Here is a 21,839-nt window from a genome sequence, read left to right as displayed (position 1 = left end):
TAACGAAGCATGTGAACTCCAATGGAGGCATAAGATTGATGTATGTATGTTTCTTCGATTGTAATAGCATTCGACGGTTATTCGGAGATCGAAGATGGTAGATACAGAAAGTACAAGTTGTTTGGCTCGAAACATATTTTTTCCAGATTCATAGGGTCTGATTGCAGGGCTATTCTGACCCAGTAAACGTTGGAATTAGAAAACCTGTTCTTCATGGAAATTGTAGATAATTGAATTTCGAATCCAACCCAATTTGAATCACTTCAATCGGAGGTCGAATAAGGAAGATATGGCCAAAATACTGAAGGCTGTACAGTTTACGTTGGAATATATCAAATCTGAATTTTCTTGCCCAAGCACAGTTAGATTTTGGTTTCCTTGATTGAATCAAAGTATCTAAGCATTCCACACAAGTATGGCTGGAGGAGTTCAAGTTATGGAAGGATTCCTTATTGCTTAAGAATTTCAAGCTATGGAAAGATTCCGACTCATTTAAGGATTTCAAGTTATGGAAGAATTCCTTGTCGTTCAAGGGTTGCATCCTTGACCATAATAGCTGGTTAATCTCCTCACGTTAAGATCACAGATACTCGTTTGATTAAAATAAATTACTAACAATCTCTCACTTAATCAACATCTTATACCTTGAGACTATCCGCTTAACTTATTCGATATGTCAGATACAAAATCCACCTGCAAGGTTTGACATATTCGAAACTTATAAGCTTACTCAAAGGGGTATGATCAATCCCTACTGGGACGTGAATTCCATCAATAATTAATAGTTGTCATATACATAATGTTGCTACCCAACTCACCGAGACTATTGACCGTATAAAGATCTCACTCTTTAATGAATCAAAGTCAACAACATTAAATATATACATCTAATAATTATCTTTGGATTAAGAGCATAAGCATTTATAATAACCATAAAGTTCCAATTGTCTTATAAAGTTAGTACAAAGACAATTAACTCAATGCGGTCCCGTTCAATACACACAAAGTGTACTAGCACAATGAGTTGGAACTAGACCGTTCCCTGTAGTCAAGACAGACCTACTAAACATTGTACTACAGTCCTACCGATGGTGTGTCCAGCTCCATCTAAGACTGTGAACTATGATCTGATCTTCTGTGTGTAAGCCGAACTTCTGATCTTCTTATATTTCACAAGAACTGATGATCTGATCTTCTGTGTGTAAGCCGAACTCTACACACCGGATCATCTACTTTGTAAAATAAAAGACACACATGCACAACATCAATATCAATATCAATATAACAAGGGAGGGGGATGTTTTCAAAATACCCCCTCACAAACTAACTTTTTGAGGCTTTTAGCGGCTATGATCAAGTCTAGGTTTTAATCCAACGGATGGGATGACTTCTCAGCAATTTCTAAGTGCCACTCAAATATGTCACTTCGTTGTTTCCGTTGTAGAGAATAGATCTCAACCCTTTAGGCACTAAATGGATCTCAGCCGTTTATTCCGAATAGATCTCATCATGAAACGAAGGCTTCTGTTTGAGTCTCTGTCTACATTTCCTTTGGCCGGATCCCTAAATTCTCCGATGCAACTTTCCTCCGCGGCCAATGAGCTCCACGCCAGGTCCCTTTCCCTTTTGCTATTGCAGAGGGCTTCATGCGAGGGTTCGATTATGGTTAGTTAATTTCTTTTCTAATCCAGTTGTTCTATTGTTGATTTCTTCCTCTTTTTCTATCAGGGCCTACAAATTTAAGTTCAGGTTTCGTCTACCTCTTATTGTCTTCGCGTCTCTATGTTAGTACCAAAACTCAGGTCAGTGGTAATTTTTAATTTAATTTTGGCAACTCTAATCTTTGCCGACTTAATTTGGGGCTTTTGACTGCAAAGCTAAATTGGGAATTTATCTTCTGTGTTGACGAATTAATTGCAATGTATATCAGAAAATCTCTTTGGAGATGGAGGACCATTTATAGCGCTTGGTTTAGTCAGAAAATCTCGCCGAATCAGGTCTTTCTCCTTGGCTCTTTCAAAACCCTAAATATCTCCCTCTTCTTCCTCCTTTACGCCCTGCGTCTCCATCTTTCACAGATTTTTTTTATCTTCTCTATCACAGGATCTGACACTGTTGTACATGCTAGGAGGCCGTGGTTCATAGTCGGCGATGCCTATTCCATTACTCTGTGTTGTCACTGCAATTTAACCATGTTCCCCCTTTTTTTAGATTAATTTCAAAAAATTCCCTTTTATATTTATCAGTAGTTCATATTGGATTAAGTATGCTTTTCATATTAATTGTTCATCTTCTTAAGGGAATAACCGACATCGATGCTGTAGCTTTTTTGGCATTGCCGATTTTGAGTGAGTCTGCTTCTTTGAACCTCTTTTCCTGACAATATTGATTCGGATAATCCCCTTTTTAACCATTTATGTTTCATTTGATTGGGTATTCAGCTGGTACTTTGCATGTGGTGGTGTGGCATTGATAAGAAATTCCATTTATTTTTGAAGTCTCTTTTGGTGTTCATGTTTGATTTCAATGTATGGAAACATGGCAAACGCTAGAATCAACTGATTTTTTGCCTTTCAAAAAAAAATTGGTTTTGCTTTTTCAAAATAAGATTCGGTATTTATGTGGATATTTAATGAGAAATCTTATACGGTGGTATTGTTCTGTTTTCTACCTCTCTTTTTTTTTTTTTTTTTTCCTTTCCTTGATTATTGGGTCTGTTTAAACGAGGTGTTGTATGTAATAGAAAATCAAAATCTCCCTTACATTGTGTGCTTTAATGGATACGTTCCTAGATCCTAAGCTAAAACATAGGATGAGGATCATATGTATTTCTTAGAACCTGAAGTGCTATACATGAACAATTCTCTTATTAGTTTTTGTTGAAACTACAATGTTGAAATGGTTGTGTGGTGGCATGGATTTGACTCCAAGAACCCTTGGATTAAAAACTCTTTTTATGGTTAGGTCAGCTTTTTGATTGGCCCGTCGGGATATTGTAGAAGCATAAAAAGAGAAGGTATGATATTGATGGTTAACCTACATTTTATTAGTATCAATTTTCTTTACTTTTCAAATGAATTTGTACCATGTAGGGTCCAAATGTCAGTTATGATATGCGAATAACTGATAAGCGAGGCCACAATGTCTTCCGCTTTGATTCGATAAGCCCGCCAATCAAATCTATTGAAAGGAAAAGCAACAGCCAGAGAAAAAGAGAATGTATACTTAGTGAGAAGCATTAAGTAAAATGCATGAAAATCGCATGGTTTCTTAACCAATTTCTTAAAATTCTCTCTTGAAATATTTAGCAAGTATACCATATTTCCTTCGTTGATTGACGTGGCTTAATATATTTGTAGGATATGGATGTTATGGAATTGTGACATTTGAATTTTGAACACCCTAGACATTTCTACCATTTGAACATGGTTTTGTAATGCAGCGTTGATAACTTGCCCTGGTAATATTTTGCACTTGAACTGTTGAACATGTTTTTGTGATGATGTACAATTAAACATCAGAATCCTATGTCAGGTGTTGTGTCTTTTTGTTGGTTGTGCTATGGTTGTGATGATGTACACTTTTTTTGGGACTTTTTTGATGGCTCAATTAACATTTTTAAGGGTTCTATTTTGGGTTTTCAATGTTTGTAACAAGTTGCCAAATATCTACCACCTCTTGGAACTCCTTATCATCAAAGCTATTCCATTTCTTGGTAAACGAGGTTCTCCTCAATGAAGAATTGATTAAATGTATTGTCGAGAGCAGATAGTTTTGGATTGAAGCTCATTTGAATTTTTTAGAGAAGTTGAGTTTGTTTGTTGGGTATGGTGCAAAAGCGTTTCATTCGTACATAAAGGCGCAGGCGATTGAAGTATACTCAAGTGTTCCCACATTGATGGATCTCAACATTTGTGCTTGAAGTGAGAATGCACTGTCAACGGCTTTTCAAAATAGTCGAGCGCTAAGCTAGATATACATAAGTAAGATACACTGAATGAACCTTATTTGGTTAAGACTTCTCGGAAAAACTTTCTTCATTGTCGGGAGTGGTCAATAGTAGATAATGATAATTCATTTTAATTGTTTCCAAAATGCATTGTGCCGTGCCTTCAAGCACGGGCAATTTCTAGTACAATAATATTAAGCAAACATTGCCCATAAAAGATTCTCATAAAAAATGGATAAAACTGATTAATAAATAAATAGCAGTAAAAAATTAATCCATTACACAAAAACATGACTTTGAGTATAATTTCTAACAGAACTAACCACCAATACTAACAGCTCCCTAACTGTCCCTTAACTCATGCTACCAATATTCAGTATTAGAGCGTGTATCATTCCATCCCACTTTAACAAACAGTAGCTCCAATTGAACTCAAATCTAGGAAAGGAGGATTGTATCGACCTTCAAGACTAAATATTCAAGTCACACCTAGAAAAGCAAATTCAAACTTATATTATACCGCTTTTTGGTTGTAGCCGTGTGGTCGCCGGTGGCTTCTTGAGCCGTCGGCTTAGAAGCTTTGATCAGTAGGGAGCTAGGCAAGAGAAGGGCTGCTCTATAACGGAGGGGAGTGTATGTTTTTTTTATTTCGCTTTTGTCCGGTGGGTTGATTTCCATCAATTTTTGATGTTGTCTTTGATATGGAGCTCCACCATCCCGAGGCGTCTGGTGTTTGGGTACTAACTCCACATTAGCCGATCCTTATTCAAAACGGTGTGGAATGAACGATGGCTCTTGTTTAAGCTCTAGACATCAGCTTCGTCTCTTTGTTTTGCCTGTATATCATTAGCTTTAGGGTTTTGTTGTGTTTTTGTATCTCTGTATTCCGGTGATAATCTGTAGATATCGTATGGCTTTTTAAATGAATATGCTTCCTCCGTCGACCAAAAAAAAACTCACATTATACCACCACATCTGAAAAGGTTATAAAGATTGGTGTCTTAGTTTCGGACACGGTTTTCAAAGATCAGTAAATGTGGTAAATTAAAAAAAGAACCTTGTTACTGACACAGCAAATCTATGCACAGATCGTGCACAAATTGCGTTGTGGGGCCCATTAAGGGTCCCATACAAATAATCTGATCCGTTAAATATGTTTAAAACATTTTTTCAAGGGTTTCTGCAAAAAATTAGCTCAGTCCGAAACCTATAAGTGCTTGACCTAATCATCTAACTTTTCATTCAGGTTTTTAGAGAATGAAAAGTTAGACAATTAGATCAAGTACTTATAGGTATTGGATTGAGCTGATTTTTCGCGGGGGCTCTTGAAAAAATGTTTTAAACATAATGAATGGCTCGGATCACTTGTGTGGAATCCGTAGTAGGCTCCACATAGCAATCTATGCACAATCTGTATATAGATTTGCTATGTCCACAGACTTTCTGAATTAAAAACCCAATTTGAAGATTGGTGTCTTAAGTGTTGGAAATGGTTTTCTTAGGATTAGTAAATGCGGTAAATTTAACCTATGACAGTGATAATTGGCAACCAAAAACCCCATGGCCGGAGGAGCGCAATCAATTTCATAAATGCAGGAAAGTACACCCGAACTAAAGAAACTCTAGGGAGATTTAGTTTCCGAAAATGTGAAAAATGCATAAATGCAGGGAACTACACTCAAACCAAAACCATACCTATTTATGTCCTCTGCATTCGAACGCCCAGCGAGTGAAATTCCTCATTGACACACCCAAGTAGAGCCTGACTGAACCAATCCACTGGCCACGGCAATAGGCACTACACCCAACTGTAAACAGACAAAAATGAAAACCTAGATTTGAACATAGCCGAAACAAACAAAGCAAGGAAATGGTAAGAAGTTTTGCAATCGAAATCTGGAGTCAAAGAGGGCGAGAAAGACTTCCCAGAATCATTCCCCCTCTACGGTTGATAGCTAGGGTAATGAACCGAGGTTTGCAATCTCAAAGAAGAAAAAGGGCACCCAGAATCAAGATTAAAACATGGTTAAGTTTGCCCAACCAATTTAAAGATGGTGTCCCGCTTTATTTCTTGATTTTAGGTGACATGTCAATTAAATATTAGTATGTATTCGCTGTCCGGACAACCCTTAGATGAGTTACCACGCTCTCTACAAAGAGAAAGCTGTGTGAAATTATTCAATAATTCTGAAGTACTGTCACGTGGTGCTCCAGACCATTCTACAACTACACATTCTTATGAGGTCCATGATTAATTGTATGAACCCCATATAAATGTGTCATTTTAGAGTCATTTGAAACATCATGTGGCGGTGCTCCCAGACTACTGAATAACTACTTGAAAGAAGTTGGTGTACCTTCGGTAAAGTAGCACTCCATTTTCTACTAATACACATCTTTATTTATCTTTTTGATCATTTTAGTTTGCATTCTCTAAATGAAAGAGACTTGGCAAACAATCCCTTATATTTACATTTTTTGAGCTCAAGGACAAGTACATTTTGCAATCAAAACATAAGGACAAATGTGCCTATGAAAGTGCCTAAAACCCTAGGGTACCCTATATATGAAAGTGCCTAAAATCCTAGGGTACCCTATGAAAGTGTCTAAACCACTAAAACCCTTTAATAGGAAAGTGCACCCTAAAACCCTATGAAAATGCCTAAACATGTTTCGGCTTTATGGCTAAAAACTCAAAAAGTTGAAGAACCTCCACTAAAAACTATTTTGCTGGCGTCCTTCCCCTAAATGAAAACTATTTTACCGTGCTTATGTCTAATTTTCCCCTAAATGAACGAATCTAATGAAATAGATTGACAATTATCTAATGAATCTAACTATAGTAATAAATAAATATTGCGTGAAAACAATCTAATGAATTTTTATTTTTATTTTTGGAGGAAGAGCAAGAAATGCATTAATAATAAAAGAGAGAAAGGTACAACTGTGTTGTCGCTGCTGCAATAAGGAAGACACGCCAACGACGAGCGAAGACCAAACTAGGCCTAAGGAGCAAAATATAGTGTACTAATCCGCAAAACACAAAAATCACAGTATCTATGCTATCGCCAGAACATAAAGGCCAACATGAGGCTTAGGGACTTCGACGACCAGCGAAGGCCAACAAAAGCCTAATGAATGGAACAGTGTTGAGTGTGTGGAATATGTGTGTGCGGCACGAAACTACAACCTAACAAAAACAAGTACAAATGAAACAATAGCAACGACAACACAAAAACCACCACCGCAAAAACTAAACGACCGACCCCAGTGCACAACAGACTACAACTGAACTTATTACCAAGACTAAACTAATGCATCACCGAATAACCACAACTAGATCCTGTCAACCGAAGGCGGCCAAATCAGTTGGCCAATAAAACAAAACAAACCTCAGCTCAAAATTCCTATTCCGATTGCAAGACCCCCTCAACTGAAAGCGACCAAACCGCTAGCCAAATCGTGCACATTTTTAACGACGGCCAACATAGATCAGTTGCAATCTAATGAATTGAATCTAAATGTAGGGGTTCAATTTGTCAGGATCTTGACCATGATTCGGGTTAGGATCCTTTCTCCATAGCTCCGTGCTCCTTCCGCAGGACCTGCAACAAGTCACTAGGGCAATGGTTGCCCAGTGACCTTCCGACGATCAAATTAGATGTAGGGAGAAGTGTTTTGGTTACTTTTGCCAGGGCTTGAGAGCTTCTCTCTCTAAACATAGAGAGAGAGAGAGAGAGAGAGAGAGAATATGCACTCCCCGCCATATCCATTCCACAAATCACCGAATCTGAGGTAATCTAAGCTCTATTTGGTTCTTTCTCTCAGTTAATTTGGTCACCTATGAACAGAATTTCCTATTTTCCTCTCCACCTGCCGAAATCTGGAAGTGGGTTTCCTATCTTTGGGGTTTGGGTTCTACATGGAGCATTTGGGACTGCCGCCATTCATCTCATGACTCAACACCCACAGGGTCAGTCTTCTTCCTGGCGACGACGGCCATCAAGCTGGGCATCATCGACAGCGGCCTTGCCGGCCATGGTGGTGTCCATCTTTCGGGCCGGCCCAAGCTACACTAGTGACTTCAGAAATCCACCATAAATCACCCATTTTTGGATCTCCTTCAAACAATCAGTTTGCAGGGCTTGATTTATAAACTGTATATCCGTGGGTTCGTATCAACAGGCGAAGTAATCTCGATTTTGAGGTAATCAAAGCTCAGAATTAGTTCAGTACACCTCGTGGACCAATTTCCACAACAGGCGAGGTAATCCTGTTCTCTCTGATTTTGAAATCGTTCGATTCCATAGCTGTGGGTTCGTATCAACATCACGGAGATGACCCAGAACTTAGGGATCCATCTCAAGTTCTCGGCAATGACCTAGAGCCTAGCTCGTGGGTCCTTTCACAGCCAAGGAATCACCAATGATTCTATCTCAGTTTTGACGTGTTCCACCGCTCTAGGCTGCGCACGGCAGTGAGCAGTTGCCCATCGGCAGGGCGGGGTAGTCACGTTGGCACGGCAGTAGGGTCAATTCCAAATGGATTCCGGATCTACAGAGGTTTCAGTGGAGGGTTCTTCACCGCTGGATCTGCTAACTCCTATCGGAGACATCAAGATGCCGGTAGGTTCAAGTTCATGTGCTGCCGGCAAGTATGGCTCAGTTTGCAATTGTGCCAGCTGGAGTAACCTGAGGTGGATTTATACCTCCTGTTGACAGGTATAATTCCGTAGACTTTTAGATTCAGATTGAGAACCTCGATGGGCAGTCAACTGCTGGTTTGAGATCGGGTTAATCGTTTGGATTTATTTCATTAATTCTTGTTCTAGCTAGATTTCCCAGTGTGTCACCGGTTTTGGGTTGCTATAGTAGTGTGGTTTAAATAAATAAATAAAAAAGGTGATGGTTGGTTTCAACCTAAGAATTTTTGCTTCTATGAGCCCATTTGTTTCTTAGTGTGACGTGTGTGATTGAGTCTGTTCTTATTAGTTGATTGGTTTTTCATTGAATGAGCGGAGCATATTTTAGTCCCCTGCAGCGTTGTGTGGCCTCGAAATGTGCCAGTTCTTTATTGGTGGCAGATTAGAGGCTCCTTTGTTGTCTCTCTTGTGGTGGGCGGCGAGTCTTTGGTAATCGGTTGAGGTTGTGTAGATTGTGTGGATTAGGCTTTCGAGCAGGGTTTGGGGGCCCGTGTTTGGATGCATTTATCTCCGTTTGCCTCGTTAGGCTCGTGGTCCTCTGTACTAGCTGTTTCTCTTAAGGAGACTGCCACGTTGAGGTCTTTTATGGGTTAGTACGAGTTTTTGAGTCTTGGTTTGCTTATCCCATCTCTGGAGATTAGTAGTGTTTCGTTTTGGATGGGGCGGGTTGTTTTGGTGAGGCTTGGAATTCGGATGAGGGAGTATTAGACTAGTTGGAATGGGCATGGTGTGCAGGGTTGGGCCCCCTGTCGGATGCCATCATCTCTGGTTGAGCTTCTTCTTGGTGCCTTGTTTCGCTGTAGGAGCTGATCACCTTTCCTATGCCGAATTGCCATGTTGTTGCTAGTTCTCAGTGATGGTCTATCACATGGTCGTTTTTTATCATGACTCTTTATTTCATTTCCTAGCTTGGCGGGATGTGCCATGTAATAGTTAGGATTCATGTAATCATTACTACTTGTTTCACTTCAAAGGTTTCACTCGATGTACTATCTTTCCTCATACATGGATGATGCAATGGGGGTGAGATTCCAAAACATATGGAAATTTTGTTATTCTTCTTACTCTCCCTGCGGGTTGTGCATGGGTTATTGCAATTTTTTTTTTAGTCTTCTTCTTTTCTTTTTTCTTTTCCTCCTGGAGTATGCCCCTTGTAGGCTGTACATTCAGTTAACCTTTTTTTAATTTCAAGCTAATTTATCTCAAAAGAAGTGTTTTGGTCTAGGGTTAGGATAGAATGGCGTACCTTTCTAGGTTAGTATCCCTTGTATTTATAGGCCTTGGTTTGTTTGGCCTCCAAGCTAGCACGTACAGGGGGCGCTTGGGTTACTGTCTTGGGTGATGTCATAGATGATGTAAGGGATAAGGCGATTACAGAGCACATGGCCAGGTCAGATCCCCAATGATTATGCTTGTTGCACGATCCTATTGGGTCCCCCCTGGCGTAACTGCTTTCCTTCTTGTAGCTTTGGGAGCTCTGGACCGAGTACGCTCCGAGCTCCAAGATCTCGCCGAAGCCTATTCTGGAATCCCCTTCCTGATTGTTTAACTGAGTAGGGTACCGGACCCTTCCCAAGCCTTCGCCAAGTCATGGGCTAGTGCATGTGTGAGACCTTGGTTCACCATGGCTCAATGGGGTATGCGAACCCCTTAACTGAAGCCACTACAATAGCCCCTCAACTAGCGGGAGTGACATTTTTGAGCTCGTGGGAGTTGACTCTGCTCGTGAACCGTCAAATTGGAAATCCTTGTCCATAGGTAACCGAAGCAGAGAGCGGCTTCGGTGACTATCAGATCACTAACGCCAACCCTAGATGCCACGCATCATTCATCGCTGAAATGCTTCAAGCTAATGGGAGCCTCGGCACGTGAAATATCAGTTGATTGGTACGAAATGTCCTTTCAAGGACACGTGTCCAACCCCTAATGGCTCGATGATTCGGCACTCTGACTCCCCTGTAGAACCCTCATCATTGACCATCCGATGATGCCACATGTCAGAGATCCAACGACTCAGTGCACGACGCTTCGTTTCCCGCGCAACCCTTTGAATCTTCCCCTATAAAAAGGGTGGCTAGAGAGAGAACGGGAAACTTCTTTCTCTCTCTCTACGACGAAATTGCTGCCGCCGTTGCTCTCTATTTTCGATCGAGATTTCGAGTGATTTGGACTTGAATCCTCTTACGAAATTCAGGTATGATGATCTCTTTGTGATATTCTTTGGTCTTTGATCGTTTCTTTCAAGTTTTTCGATGTCTTTAGCATGCATTGCAGCGGAGACGCCATTCACCGTCATCTAATTCATGGCGGTGCTGGGTTCTTGGCACTGTTCATGTTCTTCCCGACACGTATCTCCTTCCTGAGGCCATTAGAAAATTTCACGGACCAAGGTGCTCTTCCCGAGGAAGAGTATCCTAATATTGCCCGAGACCTAGAAGTTCTGAGGAGCGACGACCATTCTATCCCGAGTGATAGGTCTTTTTCCTCCCCCATAGCATGTAGCTAACGGGTTTTGCACATCCTTTTTTTTAGGTAGGGGCGAATGGTCATTGAGGTCTCCTTGGATTGTTCTAGTAGCTCTACTTCTTCTCCAGTTGTCCTTGATCAAATCTGTGAAACGCTTCAGCTTCGAGCATTCTACCGGACCCCAGTTGACTACATCGAGCCCTTCGACCCCCTTAGAGCTCCGTGACCAGTGACTTCGTTCGACCCTAGAGAGATGGAGGCCCCTAGTACTTTAAATCAAGGGTCGGGGCCTTATGCAAATACCCCTGAGGAGGTTCGGGGATGCAGGAGGCCAATGAGACCGTGTCCCTATCAGAACCAATTCTTTAGTGGTGCACTGGGCGCCTTTGAGAATTTTAGAAGGCTTTACAGTATCCCTCCGGACATCCAGGTTCGGTTACTGCCAACCACCTACCCCCGAGAGCTGTAGCACTGCCCGGGAGAACTGATCTTCCCGCTCATGGCTATCATCGAAGGCAGAGTAAGGTTTTCCCTTCACCAGTTCGTGCGCCGGGTGCTTTGGACCTTGTCCCTTACTTCTTCTCAGCTCATGGTAAATTCTTATCTGATCATCATGTGCATCGTGGAGCTGAGGAGGCAGTACAACTGACATTCAGGTTGGAGGAACTCTTCGGTGTTTACTTGGTAGGGGTCAACCAGGAAAGTGATTGGTACTATCTCTCTTGCTAGTCGGGGTATGACGAATTCTTGATCGATCGACTGCCCGACTCCGAAGAGTTGGCGAGCATATATATTTCGATTTTCGGGACCTTCATGTTCGGTCCTGGTGAAAACATTGATATTACGACCACGATCCAATTTGGGACCGGTTCACCTGGTCGGTAGATTTCTTTCATTCGTGCAATGTAAGTTTTTCCTATCCCACTATGCATGTATTGACTCCTTTCTCTTCTTTTTGATGTCATTTTGCAGTTGAAGGGGTCGTACGGGACTTTCGAGAGAAGGCAAGCCGAGCCCTGATTTCTGCTGCATTTGCCATTCCTCTCACAAGCCGATTCGCCCCAGACTTGCTTGGTTATGTTTCAACTTACACGAGCTATTTGAAAAAGAAATCGAGGCAACAGGGGTCTCAAGGGCTGGTCGAGGAAGAGGTAGAAGAAGAGGCAGAGGTAGATGAGAAGGAAGAGGGGAAGGCAGCAGAGGAGGAGTGGGTATGCCCGAAGTGAAGGGTATCAACTCGGGACCTCAGGGCAATATCCGTGAAGAGATCGACTGGGAGACTCTTGAGCGAACCGGGTTCAGCAAAGAGATGTCAGGCCGAGGCACGAGGGTGGTGCTGAATCTCAGGTGTTAGAGGCCAAAGGGTCGCGGCGCCGGTTCCTCTCCCAGGGTGCCAGGTGCTAGGAGCTCGAGGACCGCCTCTATCTCTCCTGAAGGGCCCCCAGAGAAGAGGGCTCAGCACGAGGAGGGGGATAGCAGCCGAGGAAAAGACAGGGAAACTATTGTCATCCCGGAAGAAGATGAGGGACGGGGCGGTGGGACCGACGGGAAAGAGACCGATGCTGAGGCCAGGGTTCGTGCCAGTGAGGTCCCTTAGGCTCCCGAGTTCTGCCACTATGCCGGTCACTTGATCCACCACACCGATAGCGATTCTAGTAACATCGGCACGGCGTTTGGGGTGCTTCAATACTGCATTCTTTTGAGGGATGCCAGGGCTGTCAAAGGATGCACCGAAGATCTTGTGGGGGAGATAGCACAAGCGCTTCTAAATGTAAGCTCTTTTGCTCTTCGCTCCTTCCCTTCAGTTGAACGTTTGCTTTTGTAACATTTTCTTATTTCTTGTTGGCAGGCTAGCGCTCGGGCTCTAGCAGTCTTAGATAGGTGCAAAGGGCAAGAGCAGAAGATCGAAGAGCTGAAGCAGGCCCTTGCAATGAGGGAGGATGATCTAAGGGTGGCTCGGGAGACCTGTGATCTCTACCTGGCAGACTTCCAAAGGTGTGACAGAGAAAAGGTGCTTGCTAAGGGCCGAGCTACCAAGGCTGAGGAGGATGCTAACACTTTGAGGGTCACCCGAGCCCGTGAAGTCGATGCTGCGAGGGACAAGGGCTACGATGAGGGCTAGAACGCGACTGGAGTAGAGTACAAAAAGCATATCCGGGAGATTGAGGACGGCTGCATAGGAAGCATTTCTTGGATGGGCTACGCTACGGCCATGAGACCTTGTTAAGCAAACTCGATCTCCTGGAAGATTCGAAACTCCGAGCCGTCCCCTAACCGCCTCCCGAGGAGCTTGTCTTACCCGAAGAAGAGGATGTGGAAGTGCCGAATCCCGAAGCAGAGGTTACCCCCAAGAATCAAACCGACCCCAACACCACTGCTCCAGTTGATGCCTAGGATGACTTCACCCTTCTTTTTCTTTTTAAAAATACTTTGAACTTTTGACTGAATTTGGACTGGACGGCTCTGTGCGCTTGGAGTTTACCGTTCCAGGGGCTTGTAACTGATTTTGTTGTGACTGGTGCCGAACAGTTGGCCTAAGCCAGATCACCTGTAATAGTTAAGTAGGACTGGCGCCGAATAGTTGGCCCGAGCCAGATCCTCAGTAGGATTTTACCATGCACCGCACATTTTACTTTACAGCTTTGGTACATGAATGTTCTTCTTCAAACACTTATGCTTTTATCCTTGAAATGTTTGCATGTACTTATGGTTGTTACTAGGGTATGTTTGTGCCCCCTGCGTCGGTTAAACCTGTTAGGCAGTAGAACAGGTTTTAACCAAAGCATAAACTGAAGCATGCTCAAAGAAATGGTCTAGAAAAGATCAAATTTTCAGTGCCCCTTCTTTGGACGGGCTTGCTATTTAGACAAGCAAGGTCGGTACCAAAGCATGAAAATTGATTTTAGATTCACCCTGCCGCTGGCAGGTCTCTGTAGAGTCAAGAGAGCTAAATCGAAGCAAGTAGATGGAAATTGATTTTTGAATTTCCCGAGGCATTGCTTCGGGTTAGATGGCCTCGGCTACTCGGTAGGAAATCATTCGAGGGATGGACAAGTGATGTCACATGCTAATGAGTCTGCTAGGGGATATAGGTTGCGGTCCTGTAGAGGGCTGGCACTAGCCAGGAGTTCGGGACACAGTGAATCAGAGTAGTGGGTGGCTTTAAGATGGATTAGAGTAAGGGGCTTGGGGAAAGCTGAGTATCCTTAAGGCGGTGATCGAGAGCACAAACGACTGAGAAGGCTGGGGTGACTTAGTGGAATTGGGCCAAAAGGGTGTTACCCTGGGGAGGGCGCAATCCCAGAAGTCGAGATAAAATGGTTGAGCAATAATAAACTGAGTAATAAACAACAGCAAAGGTAAAAACAAGTGTTGGCAAAAAGGAAAGATTCTCATTGATACTTTTTCGGGTATTGTCATTACATAAGCAAGTTGCATTCAAAACAAAGAAAATAATAATGGATCATAGGAGAAAGAAGTTGATTGGGCTTCGGGCCGAGGCACTGCTAGCCATAGAACTTTTGGTTGTTTGCATTCCAAGACTTGGCAATAGGAGAGCCATCCAACTTCTCCAGCTTGTAATTGCCTGAGCCGAGGTGCTTAAGGACTCGGTTGGGGCCCTCCCAATTAGGCATCAATTTTCTCTTCTTGGACTTCTCTACCACCTTCTTCTAGACAATGTCGTCAGGCTTGAACGACCTAAGGCGGACGCTACGGTTATAGCCCTTGGCAACCTCCTGCTGGTACAAAGCGAGCCTTATCCTTGCACTTTCACGTTCTTCCTCGGCCAGGTCGAGGTCCGAAGCGATGGCGTCATTATTGACCCACTCATCGAAGTTTTCGGTGCGGTGGGGATCGTTGGAAGCCTGACCTGGAGGGGAATGACAGCCTCAATACTGAATGCCAAGGAGAAATGGGTGTGACCGGTGGAGCGCCGATGGGTTGTTCGGTAGCCCCAGAGTACCCTAGGTAACTCTTCGGCCCATTTGCCCCGGCGTGACTAGAGTCGGCACTTAAGTCCAGAGGAGATAGCCTTGTTGGCGGCTTCGGCTTGGCCATTTCCTTGGGGGTATGCCTGAGTGGATGTATCCCACTTGATGCCATATTCTTCTAGGAGGGATCGGTATTTCTGCCCGATGAACTGCCTTCGGTTGTCGGTAATGATGGCGAAGGGTACACCGAAGCGTGCGATGATATTTCTCCAGACGAAACGAATAACGTCAGCTTCCTCAATGGTTACCATGGGCTCGGCCTCAACCCATTCGGAGAAAAAATCGGTGGCAGTGAGGAGAAACTTGAACCTGCCAGGAGCAACGGGGAGCTTGCCCACGATATCCATGCCCCACTTCGAGAATGGCCATGGGATGGTGAGGGGGCTGAGGTCTCGGGATGGTTGGTGAATGATGGGGGAGAACATCTGGCACTTTCGGCAATGCTTAACAAACTCTTTGGAATCGCTCTTCATTGTTGGCCACCAATAACCCTGAGTAATGGCTCGGTGCATGAGGGACACGAGGGAACGTCCTCCTGAGTGGCAACCACTATCACCAGCATGGAGCTCTTCGATGATTCCTGGTACTTGGTGTGGGTGAGCTACCAGCAGATATGGGCTGGTAAAGGACCTTCGATAAAGCTTACCATTGGGATTAAGCCAGAAAAGAGCAGCCCCATTGCGGAGTCGGTGAGCTTCCTTTTTGTCAGAAGGAAGAATGTCATCTCGTAGGTAACTGGCAATCTCATCCATCCAGCTCAGGCTGAGCTCGATGTTGAGCACTTCGTGGTTCAAAACGTCAAGCTCGAAGCTACGTTTGTCAATGGAACCGAAAGAGATGGATCGGTGTCCTGAGATTGAATAAGCCGAAGCAAGTCCCGTGAGGGCGTCGGCGTCTGCATTCTGTTCCTTTGAGATGTGTTTGACCTGAATGGCTTTGAAATTTTTGGGGAGCCGGAGGGTGGAGCTAAGGTATTTGCGCATTCGATCGTCTCTAGCCTTGTACTCTTCAGTAAGCTGATTAATGACTAACTGGTAGTCGCTATATACAACAAGCTCTTCAATGCCCAAAGCTTCGGCGGTCTTGAGTCCAGAGATCAAGGCCTCATACTTGGCTTCGTTATTTGAGGTGGGGAAGTTGACAGAGAGGGAGCTTTTGTGCAATATGCCAGTAGGAGAAAGGAGTACGATTCTAGGCCTGACGCCTCGGCTGTCGGAGGCTCTGTCAACATACATTTTCCAAACATTGCCGTGAAACAGCTTCCAGGCGGTGCTGGGGTTGGCTTGGAACGTTGCTTCGGGGTTGGGATATGGGTCCGTGGTAAGGGAGTCGACTGGTGTAAGCTCAGCAAGGGCCTGAGCTTTTATCGCTGTTCGAGGCTAGTAGTGGAATTCGTAGTTTGCAAGCTCTACAGCTGTAACGACCCGGATTTTTGCCCTAATTTTTTTTTGATAAAGAAATTATTTTTAATCAAATAGTCTATAGTAATCGACTAATTATTTAAAAAGTATTATTAATAATGTAGGGAGGTATTCCCGAACAGGTGCAAAATGAGCCCGAGCACGGTCAACAAAGGGTCAACACACTGTAGACCACTGATATGAGAAGTCAATGGTCCAGAGAGGTTGTACGATTCTCGGTACAATAACATGAGACGTTATTGGACCAGATACAAGGAAAATGACATGAGATGCCACTGTTTATAGAAACTTGTTCGGCAAGAGAGAGCCGAACAAGTGGAGAGTTCCTTACAAAGGATATGGTTCAAATTGTTTCCTTAGGACCAGTAACACGTGAGGTAATTGGTCCAGGCCATCTGTTCGGCCATGAGATGGCCGAACAGAGAGAGAAGTCCTATTTGAGGGAACATTCTCGAAGGGTCCAGAATCACTGATATTCCGTTAAAGGATGAGATCCCAAGAATATAGGATCTAAGAAAGATACCCAACGAATATGGGATGTTCGGCTTGATATGGAAAAGAGTCCTACAAGGATTAAGGTAATGAACCGATAAAGGAAACGAGAATCCTTGATATCCTGGGATTCCTATACGAGTTAGGAATTCTAGGGCAACACGGATGCTTGGCCAGCAAGCATACGCAAATCTATAAATAAGAGGTAAACCTAGAGGAGAAAGGTACGCAATACACTGCATTCTTATTGCTTTCCTACTGATAATTAGGGTTTGATTGCTAGTACGTGATACTAACAAAGGCATCGGAGGGCCTTTGCCACGAGAGGCAAAGGTGCGCTCACTCCTTGTCTGTTTTGCAGGATAAGGGTTTCTCTGACGAATTAGGGTTACGTTCAAGAGGCACGTGGAGCCGCTGCATTCCAGTGCTGTTCAAAGCACTACTTGAATTTATCCACCTACAATTGGCGCCGTCTGTGGGAAACGAAAGAGTTCCCTTTGAAATACGACCATGGTGGAAGTAGAGCCAGCAACGCCACACGACCCGAAGGATGTGCTAATTGGAGGAGGGGATAAGTCTCCACCCGGGGCTCCGAGAAAGCCCGAAGGAGGACACAGAAGGACCACGAGTAAGGGCCACCCCCTTACTATCCATGGCAACTCCAGAAATAGAGATGGAGAGACGGCATCGAAGTCCACGAGAAGGACTAAATCCCATCGAGGGGATGAATCGATTGCACACTCCAGGAGTATATACCGTAGCGAAGACGTTCTTGATAAGAAGAGACAAGAAATCGAGGAGTATGCTCGTTTGATCAAAAAACGAGAACATGAGATCAGAGAATTAGAGAAAATCAGAGAACATCCGGAGGACTCTGGACTATCTCGAAGAAATTCTAGAGGTAGTGAATACGCTCTGGTGCAGTATCAAAAGGCTCCTTCGCGAGGAAGGAGGAGCAGAAGCAGAAGTCTGACCCCGAGGCGACATAAGACTTCTCCACGAAAAGGGAGGAGCAGGATCCGAACACCCGAGCGAAGGAGGATATCTCCAAGAAAGAGGAGAAGCAGAGGTCGGAGTTCTACCCCCGAAGAAGAAGGGAGTAGAAAACATCATAGGGACAGGTACGAGAGACCTGATTCCGATTGGGAACGAATTAGGTCCAAGAAAGGACCAGAGGATGAAGCCATGACTGCACGGGAAGCAGCACGAAAAGCACTGCAGAATATAGCATCTTCCCCTTTTGCAAGAAAGTTACAGGAGGCTAGATTGCCGACCAGGGTAAAGCACGGGACATTCATTCTCTACGAGACAGATGCTGATCCCGTGACCCATATACAGCAGTACCAGCAAGCGATGTTTATGCATGAAGGGTATGATGCAATCATGTGCAAAATGTTCCCGTCGAGTTTGGGGAAGGTTGCTCTGTCCTGGTTCCACAAACTGGGCTCGCGCTCCATCCGAACATGGGTGCAATTGGCCGAGGAATTCACTGCACGGTTCTTGACGAGCAGGAAAGCTCCCAAAACCTTTGAGAGTCTTTCTTTTATGAAACAAGGAGAGGACGAGCCGATCAGGACTTATGCAAAGAAGTACTGGGAAACCTTCAACGAAATTGAAGGATGTAGTGAAGAGTACGCAATAGCCACGTACAAAACGGGTTTACCTGTTCGGGGGGAACTGCGTAAGTCTCTAAACATGAGTCCCGTGCAGACATTGGCAAAATTAATGGAGAGGATTGAGCAGCACGCCAGGAACGAGGATGACATCCTACGAGAGGATGGAAAGTTGGCCGCCGAGCAAGTAAAGGGGCCTATAAAGAAAGTTGACAAGCGAGAGCCCAAAACTTATCGTGAAAGGAAAGATTATGGGCAGGCGAAGAAAGAGCAGTACAAGGATAAACAAGCCCCGGATCCCAAGTCATTCTTTTCAATAAACACGGTTTGGAAAGAGCCCATTTACAGGATTCTTTATCGAATAAAGAATCAACCATACTTCAAATGGCCCCCAACTCTTGGTGGGAATAAAGATGCGAAACGTGCTACGAACCAACACTGCAGTTACCATAAGGATTGGGGTCACATGACAGAGGACTGTGAGATGTTTAAACGACATCTTGATGATTTGGTCTCACGAGGTTACCTCAAAGAATTTATCCAAGAGGATTCCAAGGATAAAGACAAGGCAATGGAATTGGATTACGAACAAAATCCAAAAGGGATAATCCATATGATACATGGATTGGCCGAACCTTATACGAGAAATGAGGTGAGATTGCTTCAGAGACGAGTGAAACATGACCAGCATGTAATGCAGTTGGGGAAGAAAAGAGGTCGCAACGAAGGGGCAAGCAACGAGGGCATAGTTTTTACTGATGAAGATCTGGGAGGAGTCCAGGTACCTCACAATGATGCTTTGGTCATAACCCTACGAGTTGGGGAATATGATATGGAGAGAATCCTGGTAGATTCAGGGAGTTGCACCGAAGTGCTATACTACGATGCGTTCAAGAAACTGGGGCTCACACAAGAAGATTTGGTACAATCAGCAACTCCACTGGTCGGATTTGGAGCAGGAGCAGTTTGGCCGTTAGGCAAGGTAACTCTGCCTGTTCGGGCTGGGACAGTGGTGCTACGAACCGACTTCTTAATGGTGGATGTACCGTCTTCCTATAACGTGATTATAGGAAGGACATGGTTGCACAAGATGAGGGCAGTCTCTTCAACTTTCCATCAGATGGTAAAGTTCCCAGGGTCTAATGGGATTGAGCACATCAAAGGTAACCAAAAGATAGCTCAACAATGTTTGGTATCCATCATTAAAAGAGTCCATAATGCCCACCATATTAATGCTGTGGAAACTCCGGATCTGCCAACCATTGAGGATATCGGAAAAGACCCAACCGAGAGGGTGGTTGAGGATTTGAAGAAAACACAGATCAACGAGACTGATCCAGATAGGTATTTCCTAATTGGGAAATCACTGTCAGAAGAGGAAGAAAATGAACTGATTAGTTTTTTGAAAACTTATGTCGATGTATTTGCTTGGACACCAGAGGAGATGCCTGGGGTAAATGCAGATGTTATTTGCCATCACTTGAATATAGATCCACAGCATAAACCGGTCATTCAAAAGAAACGAAGGGCAGCCGTACAGCACGTTGACGCTGTAATCGAAGAAGTGGATCACTTGTTGGAAGCCAAGGCAATAAGGGAAGTTTATTATCCAGAGTGGCTATCAAATACTGTTGTCGTCAAGAAAAAGAACGGAAAATGGCGCGTATGTGTTGACTTCACAGATTTAAACAAGGCGTGTCCTAAAGACAGTTTTCCTCTTCCAAGGATTGACCAGTTGGTTGATGCAACAGCGGGATATGGACGTATGAGTTTTCTCGATGCATATCGAGGATACCATCAAATTGCAATGTTTGGGCCAGAACAGGAGAAGACGTCTTTTATTACACCACGAGGGTTGTACTGTTATAATGTCATGCCTTTTGGATTGAAGAATGCAGGGGCAACGTATCAGAGACTGGCGACCATCATGTTTAGAAAATTGCTCGGCAAAACTATGGAGGTCTACATAGATGACATGGTGGTAAAGAGTAAATCTGGGCAAGGCCATATTGCAGATTTGAGAGAAGCTTTCGAGATTTTGAGGAAATACAAGTTGAAACTCAACGCCTCGAAGTGTGCGTTTGGAGTCGGCTCTGGAAAGTTTTTGGGCCATCTTGTAACTCTAAGGGGAATAGAGGCAAATCCCGACCAGATAAAAGCCTTACAGAATCTGGAAAGTCCTCGGACAACGAAAGAAGTCCAACGATTAACTGGGATGGCAGCAGCTCTTAATCGATTTATTAGCCGATCAAGTGACAAGTGCAGACCTTTCTTTCAGTTATTGAAAAAAAGGGAAGGGTTCGAATGGGGAGCAGAATGTGAACAAGCCTTTCAGGATCTAAAGGGATATTTGGCCTCTCCTCCCCTTCTTTCGACTCCAGAAACAGGTGAGTCTCTGATTTTATATCTAGCTGTTTCTGAGCATGCTGTAAGTGCAGTACTTTTAAGGGATAAGGGATCCGAGCAAATCCCAGTCTATTATGTGAGCAAAACTTTGTTAGATGCCGAAACAAGGTATTTGCCCCTCGAGAAATTGGTCCTAGCATTAAGGACAGCAACTAGAAAATTGCCACACTATTTCCAGAGCCATAAAGTTGTGGTCTACACCGAGTTTCCATTAAAATCATTGCTCCGAAAGGCAGATTTCTCGGGAAGGATCTCAACTTGGTCCGTTGAGTTGAGCCAATATGAAATCGACTATCAGCCGCGCACAGCAATCAAAGGCCAGGTGTTGGCAGATTTTGTGGCAGAGTTCTCACCTACGGTTGCACCTCTGCCTCCTACGAGAAAGGAGTGTGAAGCAAAGTCTCCTGTAACGAAGAAACAGGCATTAGCCGAACAAGATCCCCTGGAATGGAAGCTGTTTGTTGATGGGTCAGCTTGCAACACCGGTTCAGGTATTGGAGTTGTGCTTTTACCCCCTGAAGGGTCAATGTTAGAATTATCTGTTCGGCTAGGGTTCAATGCATCAAATAATGTGGCAGAGTATGAGGCACTCTTAGCTGGTTTGAGAAGTGCAAAAACCCTAAAAGCTGAACGAGTTAGGGTGTATTCTGATTCACAGCTCGTGGTCCATCAACTGTCCGGGCAATATGAAACCCGGAGCGAGAAGATGGCGGCATATGTACAGGTGACCAGAGATCTACTTGATACCTTCGAAAGGGTGTATATTGAACAGATAAGTTCTGGGAAGAATGCTCATGC

The 21,839-nt window shown here is 44.0% G+C and overlaps 1 protein-coding gene and 1 long non-coding RNA gene across 2 annotated transcripts; both read right to left on the bottom strand.

Annotated features, from left to right (window-relative positions):
* Window positions 1-1,542: 1,542 nt before the first annotated feature.
* Window positions 1,543-3,117, bottom strand: LOC131301335 (uncharacterized). The gene is made up of 2 exons (XR_009191263.1): window positions 2,890-3,117; window positions 1,543-1,642 (listed from the first exon to the last, which is right to left on the bottom strand). It is a non-coding gene; the product is annotated as an uncharacterized LOC131301335 (long non-coding RNA).
* Window positions 3,118-15,117: 12,000 nt separating this feature from the next.
* LOC131299692 (uncharacterized) lies at window positions 15,118-16,344 on the bottom strand. Its single transcript, XM_058325270.1, has one exon. The coding sequence runs from the start codon at window positions 16,342-16,344 to the stop codon at window positions 15,118-15,120; it is 1,227 nt and encodes a 408-aa protein (XP_058181253.1).
* Window positions 16,345-21,839: the final 5,495 nt, after the last annotated feature.

The sequence above is a fragment of the Rhododendron vialii genome, chromosome 9a (genome assembly GCF_030253575.1).
Source record: "Rhododendron vialii isolate Sample 1 chromosome 9a, ASM3025357v1".
Taxonomy (NCBI): domain Eukaryota; kingdom Viridiplantae; phylum Streptophyta; class Magnoliopsida; order Ericales; family Ericaceae; genus Rhododendron; species Rhododendron vialii.
This window is presented reverse-complemented; position numbering and strand designations above follow the sequence as displayed.